At 40.6% G+C, this 19154-nt stretch overlaps 1 protein-coding gene across 2 annotated transcripts in view; it reads left to right on the top strand.

The window, feature by feature from the left end:
• Window positions 1–19154, top strand: part of WLS (wntless Wnt ligand secretion mediator) — a 174977-nt gene that overhangs the window by 106668 nt on the left and 49155 nt on the right. For both annotated transcript variants that reach the window (XM_006879785.1, XM_006879786.1), the window contains one exon: window positions 12081–12205. In XM_006879785.1, coding sequence (XP_006879847.1) covers window positions 12081–12205 — 125 coding nt within the window. The remainder of the gene's footprint in view (window positions 1–12080; window positions 12206–19154) is intronic.

The raw sequence follows: 19154 nt of genomic DNA, 5'->3' as shown, positions 1-19154 counted from the left end.
AAGGCGTCAATTCTCCTTCTATCCTCCCTAGTCATTGTCCAACTCTCTGATGCATAACAAGTGATTGCAAAAACCATGGCCTGTATCAGGTGGACCTTAGTCTTCAGAGAGACAATAGAATGCCAAAAATAGACCTATGTAAACATAGTCAATTGATTTTTTTTTTACAAAGGCACAAAAGCAACTGCATGGAGAAAGGGTAGTGTTTTTTAACAAATGATGCTGGAACAACTAGGTATCCACATGCACAAAGGGGGAAAAAATTAGATGAAATCTAGACACAGACCTTACTCTTTGCACAGGATCTTGGGTGCAAATTCAAAAGCACAATTTATAAGAGAGATGGGGGGAAAACCCCTGATAAAATGGAAATGAGAAATTTCTGTTTCTGAAAAATACTCAAGGAAATGGAAAGAAAACTGGTAAGTTGGGAGCAAACATTTGAAAAACATACACTCGATAAGGACTGTTTGTCCATAATATATAGAGACTGTTGAAAACTCAGAAGATTTTCTTTTAAAAAACCATTTAAAAAAGTAGGGGAAAAACCCCAAACAACCCTTTCAACTAGTGCCATGCAAAGAGATGAAGAGTATAAGCATGCAAAAAGATGTGCAACCTCATGTGTTACTGTTGTTTTATATCATCGAGTCTGTGCGACTCACAGCAACACTAAGAACGGCGGATCTGAACCTTGTCCTCTCCTCTGTCATCCTCACTGTCTCTGACATACCCAAGCCCATTGTTATAGTCATTGTGTCAATCCCTTTTGCTGTGCGCCTTTTTTTCTTACACTGATTTTACAAGGACTGGCCCCTCTTGCCTCCAAGGAGCACTCTAGTTTCAGTTTCTCCAAGACCTGTTTGTTCTCCTGACAGTTCATGGAATATTAGGTACTCTTCTCCAACACAACCAATCAAAGACATCAGTTCTTCTTCTGCCGTCCTTAGTCATTGTTCAACTTTCAGATGCATAGCAAGCAATTGAGAAGACCATGGCTTGGATTAGGCACACTTTAGTCTTTAAACTATCATCATTATTTTTTAGCACTCTGGTGAGGTCCCTTACAACAGATTTTCCCAACGGAACTCATATTTTTATTCCTTGGTTGTATGGATCACAACAAAGTGTGGCTAACTCTGAAAAGAATGAGAATCCCAGAGCACTTGATTGTACTTATGCGGAAACTAACTATACTTGGACCAGGAGGCAGTCATCAGAACAGAAGAGATACTGCATTTCTCAAAACCAGGAAAAGTGTACACCAGTCATACATCCTGTCTCCGTATCTTTTCAATCTATATGCAGAACAGATCATCTGGGAGGATGGGCTCTATGAGGAGCAATGTGGCATCAGGATTGGAGGAAGACTCATCAACAACCTACTTTATGCAGATGACACAACCTTGATTGCCAAAACTGAGTAGGACCTGAGACATTTGCTGCAGAAGGTCAAGGACTGTAGTCTTCAATTTGAATTGAAGCTCAACATCAAGAAAACAAAGATTCTCACCACTGGGACAATTGGCAGCATCATGATAGACAGTGAAGAGACTGAGATTGTTAACAGCTTTAGCCTCCTCAGCTCCACAATCAACATTCTTGGTACCAACAACCAGGAAATCAAAGGACAAATTGCATTGGGGAAATCTGCTGTCAGGGACCTCTCTAGAGTACTGAAAAACAATTATGTAAATTGAGAAACTAAGGTGTTCCTAATCCAGGCCATGGTCTTCACAATTACTTGGTATGCATGAAAAAGATGGACAATGGCTAGGGATGATAGAAGGAGGATCAATGCCTTTGAGCTGTGGTGCTAGAGTATTGAATATTCAGTATACCCTGGACTGCTAAGAGAACAAACAGGTCTGTCCTAAAGAGGGTGAAACCGGGCTACTACTTGGATGCGAGGATTTTGATGCTCCGTCTGACATACTTTGGGCATGGTACAAGGAGGGATCAGTCCTTGAAGTGGAACATCATGCTTGAGAAAGTGAAGGGAAGTGCAAGAGATGAAGACCCTTGATGAAATGGATTGACTCAGTGACTAGGGTAATGGGGATAAGTGTGTCAGAGATGATCAAATTGGCTCAGGATAGCGAAGGATTCAGAGCTGTTGTACATAGGGTTGCTGTGAGTCAGAGTCAACTCGATGGCACATAACAACAGTAACAAGGGCATTGATAGGGAATTGCAAATTTAATTTAAAAAAAAGAGAGATACCACTACCCAGCTATTGTTGTTGTTGGTATGTGCCATCAAGTCTTCTGCAACCCATATGTACAGCAGCTCTCAACCCTTCCCTATCCTGAGCCAGTCTCATTAATTCCAACACACCAACCCCCATTGCCCCAGTTACTGTATCAATCCATCTTATTCAGGTCTTCCACCCTTCCGAGCATGATGTCCTTCTCCAAGGACTGGTCTTCTTGGCCCCATGCCCAAAGTATGTGAGAGCTTCAAAATCCTAGCCTCCAAGGAGAAATTTGGTTTCACTCTTTCCAGGACAGACCTATTTGTTTTCTTTGTGGTCAGTAATATGTATGTTCAAGACTCTTCTCCAGCACCACAACTTGAAGGCATCTATTCTTCTTCTGTCATCCTTACTCATTGAAGCATAACAAGTAATTGTGAAGACTATGGCCTGGATTAGGCAAACCTTAGCCTCTAGGTTGACATCATTGCTTTTCAGCACTCTGGAGAGGTCTCTGATAGCAGATTTTCCCAATGCAATTGATGCTTTGATTTCCTGACTGCTGGTGTTAAAAGAGTGTTGATTGTGGAGCTTAGCAAGCTGAAATTGTTAACAACCTCAATCTCCATCTATCGTGGTGTTGCCAGTTGGCCCAGTGGTGAGAATCTTGGTCTTTTTGATGTTGAGCTTCAATCCATATTGAAGACTACAATCTTCTGCTGTAAGCAGAAGGTCTTCAGTTTCAGCAAGCAAGGTTGTGTCATCTGCATATCATAGGTTGTTGATGAGTCCTCCTCCAATCTGACAATATCAGATGCTAGGAAGGATGTAGAGGAACTGGTACTGTCATTCACTGCTAGTGGGAATGCAAAATAGCATATTAACTTCTTTAAAAAGTTTTTATTTTCTATTGGTTTGCTTACAAAGTTCGTATACATTGTGCTTCACGCTAGCCTTCATTCACATTGGGCACACATACTTTAGCATTTTGAGACAATTTTGCAGATTTTACCAAAGTTAGTCATCATCTTTCCATATGACTAGCAGTTGTGTTCCTGGTGGATTTCCCCAAATAAGTTGAATGCTTATGTCTACACTAAAACCTGCACAAAATGTATACAACAGTTTTATTCATATTTGCTGCAAATTGGAAACAACCAAGATGTCCTTCAATCAGTGAATGAATAGTTAAGTGAGAACCACTAACCTTTAGGTTAACAAAGCACCACATCACCCATGTCCAGCCGGTGTTTACTGGGTGATTAATATAGGACAGGGCTGTATTGATTAGTTCACAAGCATTTTCACATTTCATCTTTATGGTCTTATTGTTGTTTTTATCATTATGTGCCATCACGTCAACACTGACACGTAGTTGACCCTCCAGTGAGTTTTCAGAGGCTATACCTCGCACGGGAGTGGTTAACCCATCTTGTTACCCACAGAATTGATAGATTCGAATTACCTCTCTTTGGATTGGTAGGGCAATTCCTTACCTACTAGGCCAACAGCGCTCTCTTACAATCATAGAACTCTATGTAAGCATTTTATAGATTGTAAAGTTCAAAGAAGGAGTCCTGCTGATACAGTGATTAAGTGTTTGGCAGCTGCTAACCAACAGGGAAGCAGTTTAAACCTATTAGCTATGTTGTAAAAGAAAGATTACTGCTTTTGTAAAGATTTACAGCCTTGGAAAACACTTGAGGAACTTCTGCTCTCTTCTTTAGAGTTTCTATGAGTCAGAATCAATTTGACAGCAATAGGTTTGATTTGGTTTTCAAACCCAGAGACTCATCCAGAGTTGCACAGGCATTAAGTGGCCCCGGTGGGCTAAGATTTCAGGCTGAAACTTCAGCATAAGCTGGTAGCCACATTCAAGGTGATCAATCTGGCATGTGAACCTTGTATTTTAAGCAAGAAGCTGATTTTTTTTTTTTTTGCAAGAAGCTGATTTTAACGATTTGTGTCACGCGAGGAATTTCAATGTTATGTTATCGGCAGTGCAAAGGCATTGAAAGCTCTAAAGCTGGTAAAACCAGCTCTGCATTTTAGAAAGCATCACTCTGGCAGATGTGTGAAAAGCAGGCAATAGAAAGAGAAGTGTTTTTGTCATGTGGGCCAGAGATGACGACTGCTTAGCTGAGGGCAGTGGCAATGAGGAGAGAAAAGACAGGCTGAATCTGAAAGATAATTTGCATCACCATTGATCAGAAACCAATTCAGAACTGACTCTCCATTGGGTTTCCAGGGCTGTAAGTTGCACAGGAGAAGATTGTCCATCTTTCTTTCTAGTGGATTCAAAAGAAATCAGCCTATGAAAGCACTTAGAAATCACAATATTCCAATTTGTAGTCATTCACTGGGCTAATTCAGGAACGAGCTACATTTTACTCTATATTCATGAGTTTGAGGATAACAAATACAATGCAGAAAACTCAGTGCTGTTGAGTTGATACCCACTCATATCTGAGCTTCTGAGGTCATATATTGCAAGGGAGGAGAGGTTGTCCATGTTTCTCCTGAGCAGCTGCTGATGGATTTAGACTGCCGGAGAAGTATGGCCTTTGAGAGCATCTCCCCACAGACTATAGTACCAGAGTTCCCTAACAACAGAACCTGATGAGTACCAATGGACAATGTGAAATGGTATTCAGCTGCTGTCCATTCAGTCTCAACTCATTGTAAACCCTTATGTGCCAGGGTAGAACTGTGCTCCACAGAGTTTTCAGTGACTGATTTCTTGGAAGTAAATTTCCAGGCCCTACTCCCCAGGTGTTCTTGAACCACTGACTTCTTGGTTCACAGCCAGTTGCTTGCCTGTGCCATCCAGGAATTTAGCAAATATAGTTCTTCTGTATTCTCTGGTACTGTAGATTCATTTGTGAGAATACTTTAAAAATTAGGTCCTCATGGGCTTTTCCACATACATGTACAGTCTTTAAGCACTATTAACTTTGGGTGTAATAGGGATAAATAGTTGTTTTCCAAGTGCAAAGATAGCACTTTGCAAAGGACCTAACATGCACAACATCCTCCTTTGTGCTAGTGGTGTTTCAACAACTGGCTTTGACTAGAAGTATCTATCGCTAGTGACTACAAGGGAGCCTTCGGAAAACGCTTGGAGAAAGTCCACATCTGCAGGAAGCTCTTCTTCACAACTCAGATGATTGAAATGATGATGCTAGAACAGAAAGGTGATGTAAACTCTTAGGCTGGTTTGTGAAATAATTGTACACATTATTTCAAATGCCTTGGGGCATTTGAAGAAAACACCCAGAGTCAGATTTAAAACTGGTTGCATCCATTTTTTTTATGAGTCCCTAGAATATTGTGCCTTTAGTCGTTTGAATCTGCTAGTGGTTCCTCAGGAGAGAGAATGAGCAGTCTCCTCCCATGAAATTTACAACCTCATAATCCCAAGGAAAGTTGCTATAACTTGGAACCGACTTGACAGATAAGTTTGAGGATGTTTGGTTGGTTTGTTGGGGTTTTTTTCATTTGTTCTAACCGTGGATGAAGAGCATGGGTGGGTTTATGGTTAATGCATATGGCTTCCAATCAGTAGATTGGCAGTTAGAACCTTCCTCTTGACTCTATATGAGAAAGAAGTGTCTATCTGCTTCCATAAAGATTTGCCGCCTTGTAAAACTTGTTCTACTCTGTCCTGTAGGATAGTTGAGAGTAGGAATCAAATCAAGGGCAGTGGGCTGGTTTGTTTGTTTAACCATGGTTGTAACACAAGGTTGGTTTTGTTATTTCCTTATTTGAAAGCATTAGGTCAGGTCAGAGGGGTTTTTGATTGGGGAAGGAATGTCAGTGTAAACAAGCCCCAGATTTTATGTCTGGAGATGCTGAAGGAAGTGCCTTCTGAGGTTGTCCTGACAAACTACAGTGACTAGCAGCCCCCCCCACCCCACCCCTGTGCCATGTAGGAATGCACATGAATATTTTAATTTGTTTCTTGTTTCCTCCCAGGAAGTTCAGGTTTCTTAGAGAACCTAAACTCTTTGAAGGACTATGAAATAATACGTCTTTATTTTTTTCTTTAATGTAACTTATCCCCTGCTTGCAATGCTAATCAAACAACAGTACAACCTTTCAGTACAGGGAATAGAAAGGGAATGAAAATTTTGAGTACCTACTATATAACAAGTGCTTGGTCCTGTTAAGAGCCTTGGGAAGTAGGCCCCACTATTTCCATTTTGAAGAAATGGAAATTGAGACTTATTAAGAGTCAGCCAGCCAGGAAAGAGCACAGGTTTCAAAACTGGGTACATCTGGCCCCAAGTTCATGGTCTTTTAACTATGCCACATAAGAACTACTGCTCTCAGGCAGCAAGCAGGTGTAGACTGTAAGTAAGAAGCATTATGTTGACTTCCTCAAAGAAGGAAGAAGATGGCTCATCACTTTACCTCCAGAGACCATCCTTACATCATGCAGCTGTCTGAAGCTTCCTAGGGGTACTTAACCTCTTTCTTTGATACAATCCCATCTCATTTTGACTTATATAGGACATTTGCACTTTTCTCTGGCTTTCCATTTGCCTGTAGGAAAACTGATTGGTAGATGCTTTTCTCACGAGGACAGAGCAGTATAACTAGTGCAGAGGCAAATGCTTTCTGCAGAGATGATTGGTCAGTGATTCCCAATATGGAGTGGCTCTGATCTCTCCTTCTGTAATGACATCCTGAAGACAAAGTCAGCTCACATAGAACCCTGGGACACAGGTTTTCCCATGTCAGACTGTCTCCTCCGTCCAGGATGGAAATAGCACATTGAAGCCACCACAGTGCCTTTCTACACCCCGCTTCCTGGTATCTTGAATGAATTTTCCATATAACCAAAATACGTCTCGAAAGCCATTTGAGAAATGTGAAGCTTGACCAGCTTGTAGGAAAGCCAAGTTGTTGGTCTGGTGTAGGTGTGGAAAAGCATGGATTTCAGATCTATAAACACCCTATGCCAATACCTTACAACTTCAGTGCATGAAACAGGTTTAACCAGTGGCCATGTTTTATAAGAAAGGGTTTCCAAGTGCCAGATGTATGCCTGGTCTTCCTGCAATTCTCCCAGGGAGTTCAAATTGGATCCTTCACCTTCATTATCTCTGAGGGGAAGTAGTGCCCACGCAGTATCCCAGGAGTCACAAAACCGGTGTTTTATTACATGCAACATAGTCATTAAAACTGAACTTTATTTCCGAGTCCACCGGAGGCAGAAGAGAAAATGGCCCAGGCAGCCGACTTCACACCTGCACTCCTCTGCCCAGTGCATTTCTGGTTTTGATTTTTCATTCCAGATTTGGAGATGGTTTCAGAGTGGGAAGAGCTCTAGGCTCTTAGAACCTGGTATTGTACTGAATGAAAGGCAGATATCTTTGACTGTTGTTGACTCAGTTCCAACTCATAGCTATAAATCATACCACTAAACCACCAGAGCTTAGGTGTAGGCATTAAAAATGGAAACTGACCACTTAAAAATCCAAATGGTTGGCTTTCTTAGTAAGAAACCCTCCGAAAATCTGCTAACACTGACCTGTTGTTTTTGTTGTTGTTAAGTGCCATCAGCTCAAGTATGGCTTCCAGCCACTCTCTGAACAACAGCCCTGGATCCTTTCCTATCCTCTGCCACCCTCTCCATCTCTGACACTCTTGAGACCATTGCTACAGTCACCATGTCAATCCATCTCATTGGGGTATTCCTCTCATTTGCTGACTATCTTTCCAAGCACGATGTCTCTTTTCCTTGCATCATGTCCAGTGTCCAACAAGTTCATGAGAGAAGAAGCTTTGACATCTTTGCCTCCAAGGAGCACTCTGGTTGCACTTTTTCCAAGACATATCTATTTGTTCTTTTGTCAGTCCATATGATATTCAGTACTCTTCTTTAATGCCACAGCTCAAAGGCATCAATTCTTCTTTTATCAGATTTATTCATTGTCCAGCTCTCAGCTGCATAGCAAGTAATTGAAAAGGCCATAGCCTGAATCCAACACACCTTAGTTTTCAAACTGACATCACTGTTCTTCAGTAATTTAGAGAGGTTCCTTATGGTAGACTTGCCCAATGCAATTTGTCTACTAATCTCCTGAGTGCTAGCACTAAGAATGTTGATTGTGGATCCAAGTAAATGAAGTAAAACATACATTAAAATTACATGCTAGAGCCAAAAGAAAGCTAACTCCCTTAGACAGTGACCTCTCTCAGTTCAAACCCATGAGCACTTGTGTAATTAGGGGCAGAATCGTGGCCTGTCCTCAGTCTTCCAAGTTGGTGTTCTCCCAACTATGTCACGCTTCCCCAATCTATTTAATGAAATCAATGCTGTGTTGATTTTAACAGTCTGCTCTTTCTCAAGCTGAGGTCAGAGCATTGCTGAGTTCAGTATGAGTCACTTTTGGAACATCCAGGGGCACTGCATATTTTTCTGGTGTAGAAAGCGGGTCAGACCGTATATCAGAGTTGAAGAGCTCCTGCATGCAATGTGTTCCATTCATCTATGAATTAGACAGTGCATCTCCATTTCACAGTCAGTGATGTCAAATTCTACACACCCACAGAAATAGTAAAGGGTGATGGGAACTGGGGTGATCACTGTTGAGGTTGTAAGTCCCTGTACTACCATTTATTACCCATGTATTCCTGGACATTCTGTAACCTCAGTCTTAGTTGAATGATAAGGACTGTTGCTCTTCATAGGGTGGATGTGAGGACTGAAAGGGTAATGCTTGCACAGTCTGGGCACAAGTTAGAGTCCAAAAAAGGAAAGTTTATTAAAAGACCTAAACATTTTGTGATTTGTTTAATGGGCTTCTTTATTACAATATAGTGTGTGTCCATTAAGCATATAAAAAGATGTTCTCCTAAAAGCCTTTTGAAACATAATGTATCTTCCTCATTTTATCAATAAGAATTCAACTATCACTATATTTAATATCTGAAAATCTTGACTTATTCATTGAAAGGAAACATCAGAGTCTAATTCATAGAGCTGTTGGGAAAATGCAAACAGCAAAGTCATAGGAGCTTAATATAGAGTATAGCAAAGTAGTGTTTACATTTTTGGTTTTGCTTTTAATAGTGTATTTCCAAATTTTTCCCTCTGAAAAAGAGGGATCTCTGTATCTCCAACAGAACAGAGTAACTGTTAAGGCCAGGATCAAGCCAGGAGGCCTGTCGAGACTTCTCTTTGTCCTGAGGCACTACTCCTGGGACAGGCCTACTCCTGACATGAGTGGAGCCCAGGGCAAGAGCATCAATATGTTTAAATACCTTAAAATGGTAAATCAGACCAACAAATTGCTTAATCAAATGTGCTGTTTCATCCTGTCTTGATATGTACACCTTCATTGTAAAGTGGCAAGCCAAGTTTGAATTTAGAATTGTTGGATTCCTTGGAATTCTAAGCCAAAATTTGATTGAACAGGGAGTGTGGACCCTTCCTGTTTCACCCATACAGAGGGGGCTGCCTGTGTGCTTGTGTGTGGGCGCTCAGGCCGAGGTTCAGTGACTATTTGTCAGGTACCTACTGCATGCCAGGCAACATGTCAATATTTTCTCCTGTTTGACCTCATTTAACTCTCATTATAAACCTGGGGATAAATATTGCCTTGCTCTTGTTAGATGCTGTAAAGTCAGTTCTGACTCATTGCAATCCTGTGTACATACTGTAATGGTTATGTTTGAGTCCACGTTTGCATTCACTGTGTCAATCCGTCTGAACAAGGTTCTTCCTCTTTTTTTGGTCCTTTCCAGATGAGCCAACTAAGATTTCTAAATGTTGCTATTTCCTGAAGGAAGTGTTGACTGAGGGTAGAATTATACTAATCTCCTTGTGCCATCATGGCCCAGGATAGATCAGGGTTCAGAGCTATTGTGCATAGGGTAGCTATGAGTCGTGGTCAGCTTGGCAGCACAAAACCACAGCATCATACCAGCAGGAACTGGCTCCATAGTCATATTGGAAGAGTGGTCTTATGCTTCCCCTTTCCCCCCATTAAGACTCCTCTGCTCTTTTATATGGTATAAAATGTACAAAACAGATGGATGCATTTGTTATTACTTAAATCTCCTTAATGAGTTTCATGATAAGGTAAATACATTCAGTCCTTACTGATATGGAAATATTTATAAGCATTAAGCTTGGAAGTAGAAGTGGCATCCACTTCTGAAATAGCTTGCCTCCAGAAACCCTATGAACATGGAGAAATGATGGAAGTTATAAAAGTGTTCAGGTCTTTAGTTCTTAGGTTGCTATGAGTTGTCTACGACTCAATGGCACTTAACAACAACAATTTGTACAATTATGTACTTAATATTACATACCTGTCTTGGAGAAAGAGAGCTCTTAGAGTAGTCAATAGGACTTGATGCTACTAACCCAAAGACCATACCTTTCTTCTGGTTCAAATCCAGCAGCCAGTTTGTAGGGGAAAGCTGGGCAATTGCTTCCCATGCATATTGTTAGGAAGTGTAAGTCCTTAGAAACGGACATCATGCTGAGGCAAATATAGGGTCAGCGGGAGAGAGGAAGACCTTTGAGGAGATGGATGGATTGGCCCAGTGACTGCAAAGTGGGTTTGAGCATGACGGAGCTTGTGAGGATGGTCCAGTTAGGGCAAGTTTCAGACCTGTTTACAGAGAGAGTGTCTCTATGAGTTGGAACTCCTTGATAGCACCTAACAACATCTGAGTAGAACGTGTTCATTTTAGAAAGATCATTTAAGCGTTCAAAGAAGTAGTAGAATCTATATCCGCGAGCTTCTTGGAAGTAATTTTGAGATTGTTGTTGTTGTTATGTGCCGTCGAGTTGTTTGCGACTCATAGCAACCCTATGCACAACAGCCCTAAACCCTGCTCTGTCCTGCGCCAACCGCACTGCCTCTGACACACCCATCCTGATTACCCCAGTCACCGAATCAGTCCATCTCATAGAGGGTCTTCCCCTCCTGTGCTGTCCCTCCACCCTCCCAAGCATAATGTCCCTCTCTAAGGACCCGTCCCTCCTGGCAACATGTCCAAAGTATGTCAGATGAAGCCCCAGAATCCTTGCCTCCAAGGAGTAGCTTGGTTTAATCCTCTCCAAGATGAATCTGTTTGTTTTCCTAGCAGTCCATGGTACATTCAATACTCTTCTCCAGCACCACAGCTCAAAGGCATCAACTCTCCTTCTGTCCTCCCTAGTCATTGTCCAACTCTCTGATGTATAACAAGCGATTGCAAAGAGCATGGCCTGTATCAGGTGCACCTTAGTCTCCAGAGAGACACCGTTGCTCCTGAGTACTTTAGAGAGGTCCCTAACAGCAGACTTTCCCATCGCGATACGCTTTTGAGATAGATGTGTTCAAACCGAAGCATGCTAGGAGGAGAGCACCCAATGATCTGGTCATACTCAGCTTCACAGAGAAACCACAAGATATGGTTTTCAAATATCGAAGGTGCTTTTGTGAAGAAAAGAATCTTCTTCTCGACATGACTCTTCTGGGCAGGCTTAAGATAAGATGAACTGTGTTACAAGAAGATGAATTCTAATATGAGCAATATCTATCTGATTATTCAAGCTACACAAAAGAATGGATTCTGCACCAGCATCTGCCTGATCATTTGAAGTAAAGGTGGTTGGAGCCACCTTAGAGGGATTAAGTTCTCACTTCTGGAAGAGTTTAGCTCTTTGACTGTTGGCAGGGCAGTTGTGAGAGGGGAGATGGCATCGCATCAAACTTACACTTTCACCCTGTAATCTTTAAGTCTTCAGGTATGAAGTTGTGGGTTTTAGAGTTTGATAAGAATAATATAATAAAGGGCAGAGTTTGTAAGAATTTTAGGACTGTTTCCAAAGTACCTTCCCAGAAGTATTTTTCCGAATCATATGATGTATCTCTTGCAGGAGAAAATGCAGAAGTTTCGATGGACGTTTCGCTGGCTTACCGGGATGATGTGTTTGCTGAATGGACAGAAATGGCCCATGAAAGAGTGCCACGAAAACTCAAATGCACCTTTACATCCCCCAAGGTAGGATGCCTTGAAGTGTAAGCTGGTGGAGGTTCTGTTCGGTCACTAGATATGTGGTATGATTTACTGCACACACATGTGCTCTTATTTCTTGGTATGTATCACCCACAAAGTTGACCATCATCTTTTTTCTCAGTGGAGAAAAAGTTGCTTCATGCCCTTAGTTTATCTATGTCTCTAAGGAAGCATCATAAAGCAACACTTACTTCCTTGGTAAGTAGCTGAAAATTATGAACTCTGCTAAGTTGTTTCTGGGTTTGAGAATCTGGGCACATTGACTTAATGCTTGTGTCTATTTCTCTGTCTAGACATTTGTTTGTGACCAATGTTGAAATCTAGTAATGTATGAGATCTAGCAATTCCAGTGAATACCACAAACAAATAAGAAGACCTGAGAAAGGAAATCTGCCTTCTGTTCTTATCTTTGTAAAGACTCTCCTTTCTCAGATTCTTCCAGGGAGACGCTTTTACACACTCTCAGGGGCTTACTCTCCTGCTTTGGGCCTTTCTCTTCAAGTACAGTCCTTTCAGATGGGGCAACGCTGGGCACATTTTTCCATTTAGGTTTTCTATCATCAAACATTCACATATTTTATCATACTTTCTTTTCTCAAGCTACCCTTTGAAATCTATCCAGTACTTTTACCTCATCATTTCTTCTTTGTCATTTTAACTACTCTGTACTCAAGAGCAAGCTCCAGTCTCTTCTGATATCCATTTTGTTGCCTCTTTTCTTTCCTCTTCATTTCTTTTTTCTTCACAGTGTCTTTGATGTCATCTCATAAGTTATCTGATCTTCAGTCATTCATGTTTATTTACTGAGGTGGTCTTTAAATTCAGTGCAGTACATTAACAATTGTGCTTTGGCTCCCTTGAATTGGTTTCATTTTCTTCAGCTTCATCTTGACCTTGCATATGTGCCATTGATGATCTGGTACACACACAGACAACCCCTGGCCTTGTTCTAACCTAGAACAGGAGCTTCTCCATTTCTCTTTCCTCAGATGTAGTAGTATTTATTCTTGCATATTCCATAAGGTGAGCTTATGTGTATTGTTTTATGCTGTCAAGTGGAAACTGACTCATAGCTCGACCCTAGAACTGGTTTTCAGCAGATTGCCCATCTTTTGCTCACAGAGCAGCTGATGGAATCGAACCACCTGCCTTTGAGCTGACAGCACTTTAGTAATACAGCTTTATTGCATATTCAGACCACAGAAGTCGGTAAAATATTCAATTTCTCTTTGTAAATTATGTTTGGTGAGTAAATGTAAATAATCATTGTATTCATTTTTTCTTCCTTGTGGGCATATGGATGTTATCCTACCACTGACAGCATTATACTTGAGAGTAGATCTTAAAATGTTCTTTTTGAGGAGGACTTCAGTACTGTTCCTTTTAAATTTGTTATCTCATTTGAGTATTCTGTATGATTATCTGGTTTGAAGTGGCTAATAGTACTTCATTTTACCTCTCTAGGATATTGATCTTGAAGCATTCCCTTGAAATTTTTATAACTTCTAGCTTTTCTATAGGGAGCTCTGGTGGTCTAGTGGTAAAAAGCCGTGCTGCAATCCCAAATGGACCTGCTTTTAATCCACCAGCTGTTCCGTGGGAGAATGATCACCAGTCTACTCCTGTGCAATTAACTACCTCTGCAAACCTACTGGAGGGTCAGCTAAGGGTCAGTTCTGACTCTGTGGTACACAATAACAACAACAACTTACCTATATTAATAAAATTCCATTTTCTTTTGTGCATTTTACAATTCAGTTATTAGGCATTCGCATCTGTGCCTTCTCATTTTGTGTCCCCAAACCTTGACTACATTCACATCATTAAGGACAACTCTGTCTTGAGGAAACAGAGAAGTTGCTTCCTCAACTCTTATAGCTGTGGATATGATCACATTCAGAAATAGACTTTTCTTTATTATGTTAGGAAGGACTTACCAGTGCACAGTGTTTCCTAAATCTAATTATGGCTGAATTATAATAAGGTACAAAATATACATAGGTTAAGTGAGTACAAACGAGGGAAAATAGAGGCCATATAAAGATCACCAGAGAATTGAGGAATGAATATCAAGATGGATGTGTGTGTGTGTGTGTGTGTGTGTGTGTGTGTGTGTGTGTGTGAATGTGTGTTATAGTAGAAACTGAGACAAGGATCTTTCTAGAGCTGACACAGAAGGAGTCTTCCTCTAGGGTCATCACCTTGAATTTAGATTGGACACACTGGAGCATCATGAACTGAAGAAATAAAGTTCTGTTCCTTTACTCATGATATTTCTGTTATATCGATAGTAGGAAACTAAGATAGACTGCAACATATTTATTCTAAAAAGAAGCGTGTGGTAAAATTAAGTCAGGAACACCAAATTGCACACCAAACTATGAATCAAAAACCTTGAAGATAGGACCAAAGAATCTATGTTTTATCAGTCTATCATTTTGTTCTTTTTTTTTTTTCTTTTCATTTTTTTTTCATTTTGTTCTTTTAAGCTGATAAACTTTGAAAACAAGCACTCTAAACTCTGTGCTATGTAGAATAGCTTAATATTTTTAGGTATTTGTGTACAATGAAGAAGTTAATTCAAACTATTCTCACTGCAAATTCATTGCGTCTTTCAAAACTGAGTCTTGTTGGACATGTAAGCTGAAGGATTTCAGGACATGGAATTTCATCTTCTGAAAAAGGGAAAGTGATTTCTCACCTCACCAACTTGAAGGGCACCAGCAAGCAGTGTGAGGAGCATGGGTGTTTGCCTGTGACTGCTTCTTAATGACAGTGGCTTAATTATCTTTAGAATGTGTTGGTCTCTTTCAAGCACGATATTAAATCTTGTGAAGGAAATGAATCATCAAACCTCTGCTTTTTTGATTGCAGTGAAATTTAGTCTTCAGTTTGAAGATTAAATGAGAAATTGCTTTAAAGCGTTTAGTCCCTGGTGGATTGAGGAGTTTTAAAAAAAAATAAAAAAGTGAAGTTGCCACCTGCTGTAATTTGTCCTAATTAACCAGCTTCTTGCCTGAGGTGGGGGAGTGGTGAGGCGAATGAAGAGACGAAGGAGAGAGTGAGGAGTCTCCTTTCCCAAATGCCCTAAATACTGGCAGAGGCGCAAACTCAGTGCAAAAAGGAGAGTTCTCTAAGAAAGCACAGCGAATGCATTTCCAAGACCAGTAAACCAGGCGAGGACCCAAGAATCCAGAGTGAGTTTGTAAGTTTTTTTGAACTTAGACAGAAAGAGTCCTGATGGCACAATAATTAAGCATCTGATGCCTCACTGAAAGTTTGGGATTTCAAACCCACCAGCAGCTCCACATGAGAAGAGATATGATGACCTGCCTCTTGATTTCTACCTGAGAAACCCTATGGGGAAATTGTTTCATGAAATCACGATGAGTTGGAACCAGCTTGGCCACCCACAACAACAACAACAGTGTTACCAACTCTGTAGAGACAGGGAAGTGAAGGACATCTCAAGACCCACCACTAGGGAATTAGAAGGGTCTCTGGGATTTTATTATTGAACCTTCTTGCTTTACTTAGATGGAAAAGGAAGCTAAATAAGGGAGGATGTGGTTTCCAAGGTCTTCAACCAGCGAGGGGCAAGATCAAGACTGGAATCTTAACTCCATGACCTGAGATTCAGTGATCTCTTCATGGTAGAACACTACCTGTCTTTGGGCCTGTCTGAGGCACTTCACAGCAATGGAAGGTCTTTTTCCAAATCAGAGCTGGAGGCAAAAGTACAGTACAGCTGATTTTGAAGGAAGTCTCTGAGTACCTTATAGGATTTGCACTCAACTACTAATCTAAGGCCTGGAAATCTACTTTTCTAAAGAGGAAGCCAAGGACATCTTATGGAGCAGATGCAGATGAGGACACCATAAATTGGAATTAACTTGATGGTTATGGCTGGAGGGTTTTGGTTGCTATTGTTTTTATTGTGATTTTAATAAAAGTTTGCAGAAAGATTGGGTTTTCATCCCTTCATTAATGCACATTTTTCTCCCTCTCCCTCTTCCAATTCACTTTGTAATGCATGTCTTTTTTCAGATTGTTGACATACATGAAATACCTAATTATACATTCCTTTCAGACAGTCCTTTCCTTCATTTGTTCCCGTACAGTGGTATTCATTGTCTATCTAAATTTTCCCTACTCCCGTTTCCTTTGTCAATTCTATTTTATAACAGTGGTGTTACGTGGTATTTATCCTTTAGTGACGGAGATGTTTCATTCAGCATGATATTTTCCAGGCTCACCCATGTTGTGTAGTATTTTACAAGTTCATTATTTTTTAGTGCTGTGTAATATTCTTTTGTGTGAATGTACCACTGTTTTTCTATCCAACTGTTTGTTGATGGGCAGTTAGGCTGCTTCTATCTCTTTACTATTGTGAATGATGCAGCAATAAACATGGGTACAACCCTGTGATTTACTCCCACTCCTCTTGCTTTGGGTCCTCTTAGATGTTTTACTTCTATTTACTTCTATGATTATCCTTCTATTTTTATAATATTGGTCTTATGCAGGTTGCACAGTTGGGTGGGGTGAGAGTGGGAGTGAAGGAAATGAGAAGGACCCAGTGGGGACCTGAAAAGATTAGGTAAAGATGGTAAAGGTCCAATGATGACTGATTTTATAAAACATAATGCATGGGTTGGAAACAACCCAAGTGTCCATCAGCAAGTGAATGGATAAAGAAGCTTTGGTATATTCACACAATGGAATACTATGCTGCATTAAAAAACAAGGAACTTATGAAATATTATACAAAATGGGTGACCCTGGAGAACATTATGCTGAGTGAAATATCTCAGTCACAAAAGGATGGAACTGACATCAGGATTGGGGGGAACGAAAAAACAAGGGTATAAATGAGGTACACTGCATTGAAACAGATGAGGGAAAGAACTGTTTAAAAGGAATAAATGATTGGGTATTATTTTCATGACAAGAGTCCAAATTAAGAGCTGCATAGTAAAGTGGACCAGGGAGAGGGGGATTGTATAACAATGAAAGAATTTTTTTTTTCTTTTCAAAGAGAAAAGTGAACTAGGGGGATAGCGGGGGAATAGGGAGGAAAATGTACAAAAATGAATTAATTGAATATAAACTTTCATTAAAATTTCAGTTCAAAAAACAATGCATGGGAATGATCGTATGAAACACAATATGGATAAAGAATAGTGTGAAATACAATGTATACGAACTTTGTGAGCAAACTAATACAAAATTTTATAAAAGTCTAAAGTAAGAAAATCAATCAATGAAATAGCACTTCTTTTAAGTGCTAGAGAGCATGATGTCAATGTAATGACAAAGATGTCATAAGCCATGCTATTTTCAATTGCTTCATATTTGCATGAAAGTACATACATGAAGTACAATGGACAATGAATAAGGAAGACCAAAGAGTTTATGATTTTGAATTATAGTATTGGCAAAGAATAGTGAATATACCAATTACTGCCAAGATAAAGAATTTTGTGTGTGTGTGTGTGTGTGTGTGAGTGTACCGTCAAATCAGATCTGACTGGTACAGGAGGAGATTGCCCCTCCTTTTCCCGGCAGAGCATCTGGTGGATTCAAACCGTGTGCCTCTGGGATTGTAGTTGCAGCTCCTTGTCACTAGGCCACCAGAGCTCCCCCAAGATAAATAAATTTGTCTTGTTAAAAACCAAAAAAGCAAAAACAAACCCTGAGTGTACGTACAAGACTCATGCCCTTATCTGAGCCCTGCTCCTTCTGCCACTACCTTTGAGACTTTGAAGAATGCATGAGGCATGATACTAATCGCTGGCATTACGTGAAAATAATTTTTGTTCCTTTCCTCTACCACAAATTCTCAGTTTCTGCAAATAAAACAGGAACTTGGAACACATCTGAAAACCCTCTTCTTGTTTTTATGACAAGGGTTTTCAGCCACTTGAATGCAACTCAATCTAAGGACCTAAATCCCACTGCCATCAAGTCAAACTCATGGTGACCCTGCATTGGGTTTCCAAGGCTGTAAGTCTTTATGACTACCTATTTTATTGTTGTTGTTGTTGTTGCTGTTTTCACAGAACATCTAGTAGATTAAAACTATTGACCTTTTAGTCAATAGCCCAACTCATAATGCACTACTACACCTGGACTCCTTGAGGTCATTCCACTGAAACAACCCACTGCCTTGCAGTTTATCCTACTCATAGTGTGACCCTCCACCAGCCTGAAAATACTAATAGGAATTGCCCATCTTTCTCTCTCGGATAAGCTGGTAAACTCAAACTCCTGACCTTTTGGTTAATGCAACATTTAACATATTCTGCAACCAGAGCTCCTTGAAGGCAGATTGTTGTTGTTTGTTGTTACGTGCTGTCGAGTTGCTTGCGATTCACAACAACCCTCTATGTACAACAGCCCTAAATTCTGCTCTGTCCTGTGCCAGTCACCCTGTGTCTGATACACCCATCCCGATTACCCCTGTCACTGAATCAATCCACTCAGAGAGGGCCTTTCCCCCCTATGCTGTCCCTCCACCTACCAAGCATGATGTCCCTCTCCAAGGACCGGTTCCCCCTTACATGTCCAAAGTATGTTAGATGAAGCCTCAGAATCCTTGTCTCCAAGGAGCCACCTGGTTTAACCCTTTCTAGGATGAATCTGTTTGTTTTCCTAGCAGTCCATGGTACTCTCAAAACTCTTCTCCAGCACCACAGCTCAAAGGCATCAATTCTTCTATCTTCCTTAGTCATTGTCCAACTCTCTGATGCATAGCAAGTGATTGCAAAGACCATGAACTGTATCAGACACACCTTAGTCTCCAGAGAGACACCATTACTCTACAGTACTTTGGAGAGGTCCCTAACAGCAGACTTTCCCATGGCAATGCGCCTTTTAATTTCCTGGCTACTGGTGCCAAGAGTGTTGACTGTGGAGCCAATCTCAATCTCTT

The sequence above is a fragment of the Elephantulus edwardii genome, unplaced genomic scaffold (assembly GCF_000299155.1).
Source record: "Elephantulus edwardii isolate Elephantulus edwardi_28Jun2011 unplaced genomic scaffold, EleEdw1.0 scaffold00005, whole genome shotgun sequence".
NCBI classification, from domain to species: domain Eukaryota; kingdom Metazoa; phylum Chordata; class Mammalia; order Macroscelidea; family Macroscelididae; genus Elephantulus; species Elephantulus edwardii.
Note: the sequence above shows the minus strand (reverse complement) of the source record. Positions and strands in the feature narration are given on the sequence as shown.